At 49.1% G+C, this 12,342-nt stretch overlaps 1 protein-coding gene across 5 annotated transcripts in view; it reads left to right on the forward strand.

Moving 5' to 3' along the window:
* Window positions 1–12,342, forward strand: part of FAM120B (family with sequence similarity 120B) — a 112,401-nt gene that overhangs the window by 14,849 nt on the left and 85,210 nt on the right. Inside the window, exon 1 of one of the 5 annotated variants that reach the window (XM_045500362.1) lies at window positions 1,419–1,526. The exons of 2 other annotated variants lie outside the window; for them this stretch is intronic. Coding sequence is in view for 1 of the 3 variants with exons in the window: in XM_045500361.1 (XP_045356317.1) it covers window positions 3,575–3,577 (3 nt within the window). In the remaining 2 variants the exon portion in view is untranslated. Of the gene's footprint in view, window positions 1–1,418; window positions 1,527–3,403; window positions 3,578–9,761; window positions 9,874–12,342 lie in introns of those variants that run through there. 2 more of the 5 variants (XM_045500361.1, XM_045500363.1) reach the window with 2 other exon arrangements.

A 12,342-nucleotide genomic window follows, 5' to 3' on the forward strand; every position in this document is an offset into this window, starting at 1 on the left:
TGAAACATTCTCTTGGTTGTAGAGAAAAGGGTGGCATTGCAGCTAGAGGAACGGACATTGGGTATAGTCTGGACTGCCTGATATCTGAGCTTTAAGGGAGCATGTCCTGACTGTGAACTTGACTGATCTTAAAGCGGTTTTTGAAATAAGGTGGATATGGTGGCTTACAAGCAGAGTCCAAACTCCTTAACATGAGATGGAGACGATGCATGACCAGGCGATCCTGTTCACCATCCAGTTTTATCTGCCACCACTCTCTCATGTATAGGTTATAGTCCGTGAAATTCCTCTAAAACGTCCTGCTTCTGCACCTGTCCTTGCTTCTCCCCAGAAATCTCACTCCATTCAGACCAGAAAACCTGCCCAGTAAATAAATTCGGCTTCAAGGGTAATTATGATCATCATCATCATCACAGACAGCAATACCAACAAATGGCTAAAATGTACGTGCTTACCAAGGGCTGAGTGCTCTGCCATATTCTTTGTTTTTTGGTTTGTTTTTGCTTTTTAAAGTTTATTTATTTTGAGAGAGCGAAAGCAGCAGAGAGTCAGAGAGAGAGGGAGAGAGAATCTCAAGAACTGTGACACCAAGACCTGAGCAGAAACCAAGGTTTGGACGCTTAACCTCCCGAGCTGCCAGGCGCCCCTCTGCTATATTCCTCGTAAGCACTGCCTGGGAAGTACCATTACCGTCCCAACGAAAGAGTCGAGGAAGCTGTGCGTACAGAGGTTAAAAAACAACTTGCCCAGGATCACGCACCCTTTTCCGTATTCCCCACTCCCACTCCCCATACCTCACGCGTAAATGGGCACATTCAGAGTTGGTTAACACAGGTTTGCCCCGGTTTCCCAAAGTTTGTCACCCCACTTCGTCAGCGCGTTTCCGCTAACTCAAAGAAATCCCAAGAGGACTTCCGCTTGCATGAAAAAAGCCACCGGAGCACCAGTGCAGGTCTTTCCTAAAAGCGAAGTGGTGTACTCTTCGCTTTGCACCGTTTGGACTTAGAAAAGGTTTCAGACAGCGCTCTGCTTTCCGACGGAGCGACAACCTCCAAGAGCCTTTCGGGACAGCCGGGCTTCAGGCAAGCCTGACCTTCTCCCGAGCCGGCCGCGGCGGTCACCTGGGTCCCCGAAAAACTGGCGCCAGGGGCTCCGGGTAGCGTCGGCCCCCACAGGCCAGCAGGGCGAACGAGCCCAGGCGGCCAGCCTCAATCCACCCGCGGCCCGCAGCGCAGCACCGGCAGAAACGAGAGGAAAGAGGCGGCGCCCCGCCGACGCCCACGGGAGGCGCAGGAACCGTGTGACCCCGACCTAGGAAGCAACGCGCGGTTTCCAAGGACACGGCCGTGGCGCCTGCGCAGCTCGCTTCCCCGGAGCCGGGGGAACCGGCCGGGCAGGCCCCGCCCCCCGTGCAGGGAGGTTCCCGCGAGCGGAAGCGCTTGGGGCGGAAGCGGAAGTGCGCAGACGGCTGCGGCTGGGCCGAGGGCGGTGCGGGCGCGTCTCTGGCTGTGCTGGCGTATCTCTAGGTAGGGCCGGGTCTGCGGGGCCAGCGCCGTCCCGACCGCTCCCCGCCTGCCGGGCTCGGCTCGCTGCGCTCGCGTGTCTGCGCCGTCGCGGCCGCCCCGGCCGTGAACCCCGTCGCGGGTCCCTGGGCCCGGGTGCGAGCCCTCCGCGGCCTTGCCCGCCCTCAGCCCCGCCGCCCCGCTTCGGGTACCTGGGAATCGCCGCCCACTGCCTTTCCCCTCCTGGGCCTCTCCGTCCCTGTCACCTCATTCCCAGACCTCCCGACACCCCCCCCCCCCCCCCCCCCGGCTGCGACCTTCGCTTCCTCCTCTTTGGTGTCATCCTGACGCGACCCTCAAGAGACGTGTGCCAATTCCGGGTCCTGACCTGACAGTCCCCTCAAGAGATGTGTGCCAATGCCGGCTCCGCTCTTCTCGGCTACCCGGCCGCACAACTGTGTGATCGCCCCCAGAGAGGCGTCCTCTGATGTCTGCACTCGCGTCTCAAAACCTGTGTGCCTTTCCCCCCAGGCATGTCTGGGCTGTCCTCAGCCGGGGCTCCAGCCCCTAGCAAGTGCTAAGTCCTTGCAGAAAGGAAGATGAAAAGACGGCAGACCAGTGTATGGATAGCCGAGAGGACGACTTGTCTACGGTGGCCAAGCAGGGGCAGGAAAGTGTCTTTGCAGGAGCGGGGATTTGAGCTGAGGTTTAAAGAAGTAGGGTTAGATAATAGAAGTAGAAGATAATAGCCTAGCGATGGGGAATGGCAGGAAGTTACAGAGAATTTGGGGCAAGGAAGTGAAGTGATCAGATGTCATTATTAAGAGTTAGCCTGGCAGGTGTAGGATGATGGCGTGGGGTGATGGTACATCATGACAAGAGGGCTTTTGCGGTTGTGCAGGAGAGAAGCTTTAAAACCTAAACCCGGAAATGGTAGTGGAGAGAACTTGGGAGGTGAGTTGGATGCGAAAGGCATGAGGTGTTGGTATTTCTAATGACTTGTAGGTTTTTGGCTTGACGTTTGAGATGATTCAGAGAGTGAGAAATGGCTTGGGGAGCAAGTCTGGAGCATCAGGCTGCTGACTGCTCACCTCCCAAGCGTATTAAGTTGTTTGGCCTGGAGCTGTATTTCACGGTTCCTCTAGTCACCTCGCCCTTTATTTTTGTCCTCGGTCTCTGTCATTTGTGAGTCATGGTCTCACGTCTGCATGTGCTCAGTGACCTGCCCGTGTTTGGGCCTTGCTCGTAGGAGCTAGCCTCTCTGCACCGGCACAGCCTCCACACATTGTCTGTGTTTAGATTTCCTCGTCACCCTGTCTCCTGCCATCCCTAAGCTCTGCGAAGTGGTTCTCGCCGACCGTGTGGTCACGCTGGTCTCAGAGCTGCACTTGTCCTTCCTCCCCAGCTGTGCTCAGGAAAAGCGCTGACAGCATCCCAGCTGTGCCAAACCCCTCACTGCCCATGTCTGTACGCACACTGTCTCTGAACCACCTTCCCTCTTACCTACCTTGTATGATTTCTAAACCCCTAATCTCTCCGACATGTGGCGCCCTCTCCTCTGGTCACTTCTGGCCCGCTGTTTTCTCGCCTGCAAACTGAGAAGACAAGGAGGTGGCATCTGAGGTCCTACCCCATCCCTGAGCCTTGACCTGGGTGTCGTTTATGGGGTAGATTTACTGTGAAGCTAATGAAGACCAGGTTTCAGGGTCCCTCACTTCCACGAGCCCCTTCCAAGAGACTGGGAAAGACCTCAGTGGTCTTGTGTTTATAATTCTGTAGTTTTTAAAAAGAAGGACCCCAACCGTGTAGGCTTCAGGCCCTGCACAACTTGGATCCCTGGGAAACTGGCCATTTGTCACATCCTGCTGTCTTGCCGTTTGCATTCTTGTCCTTCAGACCTTCCCCTTCATGTGTGTGCTAATCATCGGGGCTTGGAGACAGAACAGGAGTGAATGGAGCCCAGTTCCTGCTGGAACCCTCAGCCGGGGAGGGGCGTGCGTTTGGCAGAACCTTTGCAGCGATGCCTGTATTGATTTCACTGCTGCGTTGCCACCTTTTTCAAGAAAAGGTTAATGGTGAGAAGGAAAGTCTGTTTAATTGAGCTCATAAAAGCAGTTCTTATCTCTGGAAGAAGCTACAGCAATACATGGAAAATCCTTCAGGGGAATTAATTGCATCCTTTCAGTAGTTTGAAAGTGAGGTAACCCTTATGCTGTAAGCTAGTTTCATAAGGCTTCATAATAAGTATGAATAACTTTTTATTTTAATTTGCTTTTACATATGTTTCTTTGTAAAGTGCCGTTGGGAAGATCTTCACAGACTAAAAACGTGTTGTTTAAGGCTTAAATTACTTACATAAAATATTTTTAAAGCATTTTGTAGCAGTAGGTTAAAATCTACCAAATTGAGAGGCAAATCATTATTTAATTTGTACAAAAAAGGGAATCGATGATCTGCAAAGAGATTAAATGTTTTGTCTCCGGTCAGACATTGCCAACCAAAAACCCAGCTCCTGAGCATCCTTACAAGAAGGAACCCACTGCTTTTGCTGTAGAACATTTGCTATAACGTGGACCAAACCAGTAGGTCCTTCAGTATGCCTGTCTAGCTGCGGAGTCCTGCCGGGACGCGTGAGGTTCCACGAGGCTGTGCAGCTGAACTACTGTTCCCATGAGCGCTGTAGCCCAGAGTGTTGCGTTATTGTAAAGTCATTTATATTCAAACCATCGCCACCCAGGACAAGAGGAAGGTAATTCTGTTTGAAACAGTGGAGTTTTCTGGATAGTTTAATTCTGGGTTTTTGCCCAGTAAACACTAAAATCTCCCATTTCAGGGTGGCAGTCTTTGTAAAATATAACATTTCCCTGCTTTGTTAATAGAATGCATTGGATGTAGTATAAACTTTCTTTAATGATCTCAAACACTTTAAACATAATTTGTTAGTTGTGATGTAAACACTGTTAGAACTTGTTGGGGCGCGGGAAGCTATTCCGCTGTTATTTGTAAGGAGTTTTTGTGTCTGTCGGGCTTTTTTAGTTTTCCTGTTCTTCTGCTTTCTCCTTGTCAGCCCTCAGCAGTACCTGCTGCTGTTGGTGTACATATGCCTGCTTCAGATGCCCTTTCCATATTTTTCTCTTCTGTGGACATGGCAGCTTCTTGTTAGAACTGAATAAAGAAATGGTCTGTAGATATAAATAAGAGCTTGAAGAAGTCTCTTATGAATAAATTGTCTTAGCCTTAACTCATGAGTTTATATTGATTCTTACCCTGAATTCTGAATAAATGAAGCATAAATTTGTGCATGCATACGTGCGTCTTCACCTGTGTTCAGTGTCAGTGATTTTCACATTATGTGTCATTGTCCTTTAAGGGGTTTTGTAGAGCTGCAGTGGGTTAGGGAAAGGCCCAGTGTTCTGGTTGCTCCTTCAGTCCTGATGATTCTGTTAATGCCCTTATGACTGGGAGAACCTTCGGGAAGGAGAGCTCTCTGGCTGAGGACACCCACAGGGTAATTCCCAGCACTGGAGCCGGCAGCAACCAGACCACTCCGATGTGACAGTTAGGTGGGGTGTGGCTTAGTAAAAGGTGCGTAGGCTTTGGAGGCCGATGGGTTCAAATCTCGCCTCTCCTATTGTCTGTGGCCTCCGGCAGGTGCCCTGATGTGGCACACACACTGCTGCCCAGCACCAGCTCTTTTTCCTTCTTGGCTGGGTACAGCATGCCTGTCGCAAGTCTGAAAAACGGATCATGGGCCCGTGGGACTAGAGATGTCTGCTGCGGGGCTTTTAGAGTAAGTGTGCAATATGGTGCATTTTGACACACGTGTGCACACTGCCAGGCTTTCTTCTCTGATGGACCCTGTGCCTTTCACTCCCTCTCTCAGGGCTCCTATCTTAGTGACTTTGCCTTGCCTGCTGCTGTGTCCACAGCCGCTAGCACAGGGCCTGGAGTACAGTAAACACTAGACGGACATGTATGGAGCAAATATGGGTACTTAGAACTCTTGCCTTTGGTACGTGTGAGGGGGCCAAAAGAGGGTCTCTTCCTCTGTTGTCTTGCAATGGGAGTTAGGACTCTGCACCCCACCAGTGTCAGGGTTCTTCCAGAGCAGGTGTCTGGATGTTGGGCAGCTAGAGCAACCAGTGCCTCCCAGAGCCCCGTCATTTATCTCCAGTCTTGCCTGTCTCCATCCTTTCTCCACCACGTCAGGTGAGTGTTTCTAAAATGTTCTTGTTTAGGAGCCTTGACCAGTACCTGGTCTCCCTTGGGAAGAGGAACAGGTGCCTGTGTGTCCTTTGGGAGCCCTGTGCTATCTGGCCCAGTCTGCAGCGTCATCGCCTCACTCTTCCGCCTTTAAATCAGAGTTCTGGCCACACAGAGGTTGTTTTTTGTTTTGTTTTTTTCCATTTTCGAGGAACACATAAGTAGCGTTGCAGGTAAAACTGCCGAATAGAACACATATCTTAAGCACCTTAGAAACACCCATTTACTGATTAAAAAAAAAGATATCTTACAAACTTTAAAACATTTCCACTCCTTATTTCTCCTGTGCCTCCCGCCTGCCTGCTGTCTCATCTCCATCTGGCGCACCCGTCTTTCCTGCCTTTCGTCAAGGCTCACTTCTAGTGCCCTGGCTCAGGACAGCCATTGTGGATCCTTGATCTGGGATGGGTCCTCCTGCTGAGTATTCCCCAGCTCTGTGCCATTTCTCTGGCCTGTAGCTATGCTCAAGTGACTGTTGTTGGTTGAATGTTTTCCTGATGAAGCGTCACCCTCTGGAGGGCGGGGCCCCTGTGTCTTGTCGGTAGAGAGGGTCTGCCGTAGTCAGTGACCTAAGGTGCTTGCTGAGGGAGTAAACCAGATGTACGTTCAGACGAGATCCCTTGGTATTGTTGAGGAGAACTGAGTACTAATGAGTGGCAGCTACAAATGATATCTTGTCGAAAAAAGGACCAGTATGTGCTTTTACTTGACTCAGCAGTTTCATTTCCAAGATCTGTCCCAAGGAAGTGCTCAGAGATGGGCTCAAAGATTTATATACACAGATGGGATTCGCTTTCTGATCTCCGGCGTTGTGCATCCATTGAAAGTAACACTGCGGGAGAAGTTGAACACAATGATTTGGAAATCTATTCGTGATCAATTAAGACAAAAAAGTATCCCTATTTTTAAAAACAACGAGTAGTAATAAAAAAGTCTAGAAATATGTATTCTAAAATTGTTGTAGTCATTGTCTTTGGAAGATGCGATTATGAGTAGTCTTTTTTTTTCCTCCCCCTTTGTGCTATCTCTGACTTTTCTGCAAAGGACATGACTACTTGTTAAATTAGGAACATTTTTGTGAACATATTTCCGATAGTGAAAAGTAAACCAACTTGTAAAAATCATAACTACAGTAAAACCTCAGTAAAACTTATAAAGCTTTGTTTTAAATTTTGAGATAACTTAAGAATTTTGACTGGTGCTGTGATGATTTTACTAACTTTAGGCGATGATGGTATGCTTTATGAATAAATTCGTAATACAAGTGAAATTGCGTCACAGTATATGAGGCAGGTCTTATACACCTCATTTGGCAGATAAGAAAAATGAAGCTTATAGAATAAAGTAACTTGCTCAGTATTTTACTGCTGTTGAGTGGAAGTTAGAATCTGAATTCACTAGAGCCTTCCCTTTTATTGACAGTATTATACTGCCTAGCGGTCTGTCACTTCTCCCCAGGGCACTGCTTGGGGGGGACTGACCTGTTGACCTAGCAGCTGCTGAGTGCCTACATCAGCCATGCGCCACTTTTCTGGATCTTGGCACCAGTGGTCATGGCCTGACTGTGTCCTGGAGGGCCCTCTAGGACACCCTGCATGTATGATGTACGTACGGTGTACATCAGAATAGCTATAGGCTTTCCGTTTCTCATGTGAAGAGCTTCATAGAGATGTGGTGTGGGAGAAAAAACGTTCTGACACTTGCTGAAACAGTACGGAAGGTTTTACTCAAGATTATTGCAATAGGGGTGTTCCACTAAGGGAGAGAGATGGGGCTCAGCTTTGAACACAGCAAAGATGCCTGGGGATTTGTAGCCTGCCAGCAGTAAGAACCAAGGGGATGACGCATTTGATCGGATCTTGAGGGTGATCATCTATTGAGGGCAGGGATCTTCTCCAGACAGACTCAGCAGGACTCTTGCTGAGACTGGACTCAGCCAGGATGCACGCAGATGCCCAAGGTTGAGGCCTTGTTGAGAGGAGGGCCCAGAGGAGTCTGACGGAAATCTGCCTCGGTAGGGCATCTTTTCGGTAGTTAATGAGTCCTGGGTGGAGGGGCTCCGAAGCATGGCCACCAGCGCAGTGGCGGCCGCCTGCAGCTTGCTTGTTCACCTGGTTTGTGCATTCATGAATATTCAGTAAACACTGAGCGAACCCTGTCCCACGTGCTGCTGTGGCATAGGTATTCATGTCACGGAGTTTTCAGTCCTCTTTCTTGCCTTGCTGTGCTGAAGGGGGTCCCTGTCGGTTTCCCTTTGTAGGTGAGGTTGATGGGGGAGCCAGGGAAAGAAGCCCCACGTCCAGCGACAAGGTGACCTTCCTGAGGCGCAGGCCCAGCCAGCGTGTGACCGGGGAAGGAAACACCTGACTTGGAAACGAAGCAAAGAAAAAGGAGGACCGTGTGTTTTGTCACCATCGTGCGGGCCGTTATTTAACAGATTCACCCAAGATTGTTTAGTTTTCTAACCCAATGTGCCTCTCTGACTTTGCCACTTACTCTTGATTAGAGCCCAGATGCTGATGCTCCATGTGTCAATTTATAGGTTTTTGTCTTGTACAGATACAAATTATTTCTGTCTGACAAACGTAAACCCCAAAGTTTTGATTTCGTTGCTTTGTAGGTCTTCAGCTGAATTTGTCTCCGGCTGAAAATAGCTCATTTCAGTGAACTCCAGCTCTTTGGTGCCCTCTGAACCAGCGTCCCCTGTACAGACTTCCTCGTTAACTTGCATGCCCATTGGAAAAGTATGCTCTGACATTGTCGCATGCTGGTGCTTTAGGGTGGCCAGAGCTGCTGCTACCGATTGTCCTTCTGCAAACACTGATCTCTGGGTAGGAGGTGTCCCTCCCGCCCCCCCGTCTGTGGGTTGTCCACGAGTCCATTTGTCCCTGTGTCCAGAGGGACTCGGCCCCTTCTGTCAGTGGCGGTATAGAGATGTGTCTGTGCTGAGGCACTCCCTGCACCTTTCATTTCTCTAAGTGTTCATCGTCGAAGGTTGTGAATAAAGAGACTTCGGGATTTCTCTTTCATCGTCTGCGTCCTCATTTCCCGGTAACCAGTATGTTGGGACGGGTCCAGCTGTGTAGAGGGACGCCGTTCCTAGGAGGAGGCCCCTTCCCGTGTGACTCGCTCTGTACTTGTGGGCGGCTTCTCCTTCATCAACTTCCTGCCTTGAGGCTTTGTTTCCCAAATCAGTGTCAGCTCCTTGAGGGCAGGGTCTCTGCTTCCTACTCTTTATTTGCCTGCAAACGGAGTCCATAAACTTCAATGCCTTCTTTTCATTCATGTATTCGCAAGTACTTACTGGGCCCCTGGCATGTCGGACACAGTGCTGGGTGTTGGGGATGTGACACAGTGACATCATCTGCCCTGAGGAGGCCTGCATTAATGGAAGTGATTCCCAGATTGTACTTTGGGCAAGAAACTCCTCTAATGAGACATCTGTTTTCTTTCTGAACAATATCTAGATAATGAAAATTGTGTATATGTAGGTATATGTACACGTATATTTATAGTCAGCTTTAAAACCACCTTTAAAGAATGAAAACCTCAGTACAGTTGGCCCCTTCGCACAGTCAAAAATCTGCAAATAAACTTCTGACCCCCACCCAAGAACTTACCTCCTAATAGCGTGTTGACGGAGCTGTACCGGTAACACTCAACTAACACAGTTTGTGTGCCATTTGTATTGTCTACCGTATTCTTAGAGTAAGCTAGAGAAAAGAAAACGTTATTAAGAAAATCCTAAGGAAAAGATAGTACTGTACTGTATATATGTGCGTGTACGTATATATAAAATCCACGTACAAGTGGACCCATGCAGTTCAAACTTGTGTTCAAGGGTCAGCCGTACATGCTCTTCGCAGCAAAAGGCTTCAAAAAAAGGAAACCTACAATTATTTAAAACGGTAGTGTCCACAGAATTTATTTTCTTAGCCGTTTCATTTCATGTGAACTTAGGCGTCTCATTGAGGGGCGGGTGGCGTGAGCCTCAGGGCTGGGAGGACCGGAAGACGTCGTCCGGAGTCACCAGTCCCAGGTCTTCGCCTGCCCGGGGTTTTCTTTGTAAATACTGTAGAAGAGCACGTCGTAGCGGAACATTCCTGAGGTAATTTGCGATTCAGAATGTGAGAAATTGGCAGTGCGAAAGAGGAAAAACCCGTACATGTTTAATTACAATGGTGAGCTTTTCACTGCTGGGTGGGAAAGGACGAAAACATTTGAATAAAATCAAAGCAGAGGCTGAGCCTGACTTCTCCCAAAATAAAGAGGAGAGTGTTTGGAGCAGCTCAGTGTTGTCACTTGCAGTTTTAGTAGAAAAATGCTTGAAACAAAAATCCCTTTTTATCGGTGAGGGAAGGCAGCCAACCCGAATGTGGCGGAGCCGCCGCACAAATGGGAGCCCACGTCTGTGTGGGAGCGGGCGCTGATCTCTTTTGCTCCAGCTTGATCTCCACGTGCGTCTTGAGCGAGCCAGTGGCCGCCTGGGAGGTCCCACCGGCGCCGGTGGGCGGGATGGGAGGGGATCCTCCTGCGCCGGCGGCGGTGGGCCCTGTCGGATGCTGGGCACCCCCCAGGGAACCTGGTGGAAGCGGGGGAGTCTCAGGTCATCGTACAGACAGAGTCGGAATCCGGAAGACCGCCTTCAGTACAGCGCGCAAGTCTGCTGTTTTCAAAGCTGGGCACCGAATAATGGCCTGCAGTGTGTGCGCTCTAAGCATCGTTTCTTTAATCCATCCTGACCACCGTTATGTGTGTTCTTTGGTTCTCTTTCCAAACCTGGGCCAGACTGCTGTGTTGGGACACCAGGAGAAAAACCCTCTGGCCTCAGAAACACAGCGGAACCTTCGTGAACAGAGGGTCCGCACCCAGAGGCCCAAACCGTAGAACTTCCTTGTAGCTGAAATAACTGTGCAGTCCAGCTTGGGCTTCAGACACTCCTACCTTGGTCATGTTCCCGAGGTAAATGCTATGAGGGTTCTTTCCGCAGTGGATGGGGGGGTGTATTCGGTAACCTAATGGGCAAGGTTTTCTAAGTTTCAACATAAATGTGTGAGATTTATATCCACTCCATGTTTATATATTTTCAATATTCGTGGCCATTAAACAGATACGCAACTTCGGATTCTACTAGGGGCCAGTGTCCATTAACAGGCAATAAATTCTTAAAAGACAGTCCTGTGTGAGGGTACCTTTTCTCAACATAGTGGTTTATTTGCAGTGTCTTCACTTGTAAAGTAGAGCTCATAGTGTTTTGCCTGTCAGAGATGTTTTAAAGACTGGAGATTTTGTGTGTTGAGTGCCCAGTGCCGTCTGGTAGGAGGCGAGCGCACCGCGAGGCTGGACGTCACCGATGCGTGTTGGCAGCTGATGGCTGCCGCCCTCAGTCCCGAGCCTGGAGAGGCGTTGTTTGTCCTCCCATAGCTATTTGTGTAATAAGGACTTTTTGTTTGTTCTGTCAGTGGACATGAAGCTATGATGAGTCTTAAAAGAAAACCAAAGTGAAAAGTATAGGCCGTTAAGATCAAAGGTGTCATCATGGACTTTTTCTGACCAGTGACAGATGTTATTACCTACTTGAAGAATGGCATGGGGCGCCTGGGTGGCTTCAGCGTCCGACTTCAGCTCAGGTCATGATCTCACGGTTCATGAGTTCGAGCCCCACGTCAGACTCTGTGCTGATAGCTCCGAGCCTGGAGCCGGCTTTGGATTCTGTGTCTCCCTCTTTCTCTCTGGCCCACCCCTGCTTGCGCTCTGTCTCCATAAATGAATAAACTTTAAAAAAAAAGAATGTCATATGTTACATCCTTTATTATACATAGGACACCTTACTTTTTATACAAAGTACTCTGCTTAGGATTTTGCCAGATTTTCAGTTTGAAGTCTTTTTACTACTTTGTCAGTGTTTGCATTTTTTTTGAAGTTTATATATTTATTTTGAGAGAGAGCGAGTGAGTGACCGTGGGGGTGGGGCAGAGAGAGAGGGAAAGAGTGAATCCCAAGTAGGCTCCATGCTGTCGGTGCAGTGCCCAATGTGGGGCTCAATCCCACAAACTGTGAGATCATGACCTAAGCCAAAATCAAGAGTCACATGCTTAACTGACTTGAGGCACCCAGGGGCCCCTGTTTTTTCATTTTAGAGTAGGCAGTTTTCCACTGAAAGCCAGTCACCAACTCAGATGTTACATTTGACAGGGTCAAGTGTTATGTGTTTTTCTTTTTGATGCCTTTATTCAGGTATACTTGATAAATAGTAAACCACTTACAGTTTACAGTTTGACGAGGGTTAGCCCGTGTTTACCCGTGAAACTATCACCACAATTAAGGTGGTGAGCATATCCATCACTCCAAGAGTTTCCATTATGTAAATCGCTCCCTCCCACCTGCCCTACCCCAGACCACCACTGCCTGCTCTCTGGTGCCACAGATCAGCCCCACTCTCGGTGAAGTAGAATTTCATACAAATGGGTCACATGGTGTGTATTCCCGTTTGGTCTACGTTCTTTCACTCAGCAAGATGGTTTTGAGAAGCGTCCGTGTTACGTGCATCTGTCTGTGTTTTGGGCTTTCAAAATTA

The sequence above is a fragment of the Leopardus geoffroyi genome, chromosome B2 (assembly GCF_018350155.1).
Source record: "Leopardus geoffroyi isolate Oge1 chromosome B2, O.geoffroyi_Oge1_pat1.0, whole genome shotgun sequence".
NCBI lineage: Eukaryota > Metazoa > Chordata > Mammalia > Carnivora > Felidae > Leopardus > Leopardus geoffroyi.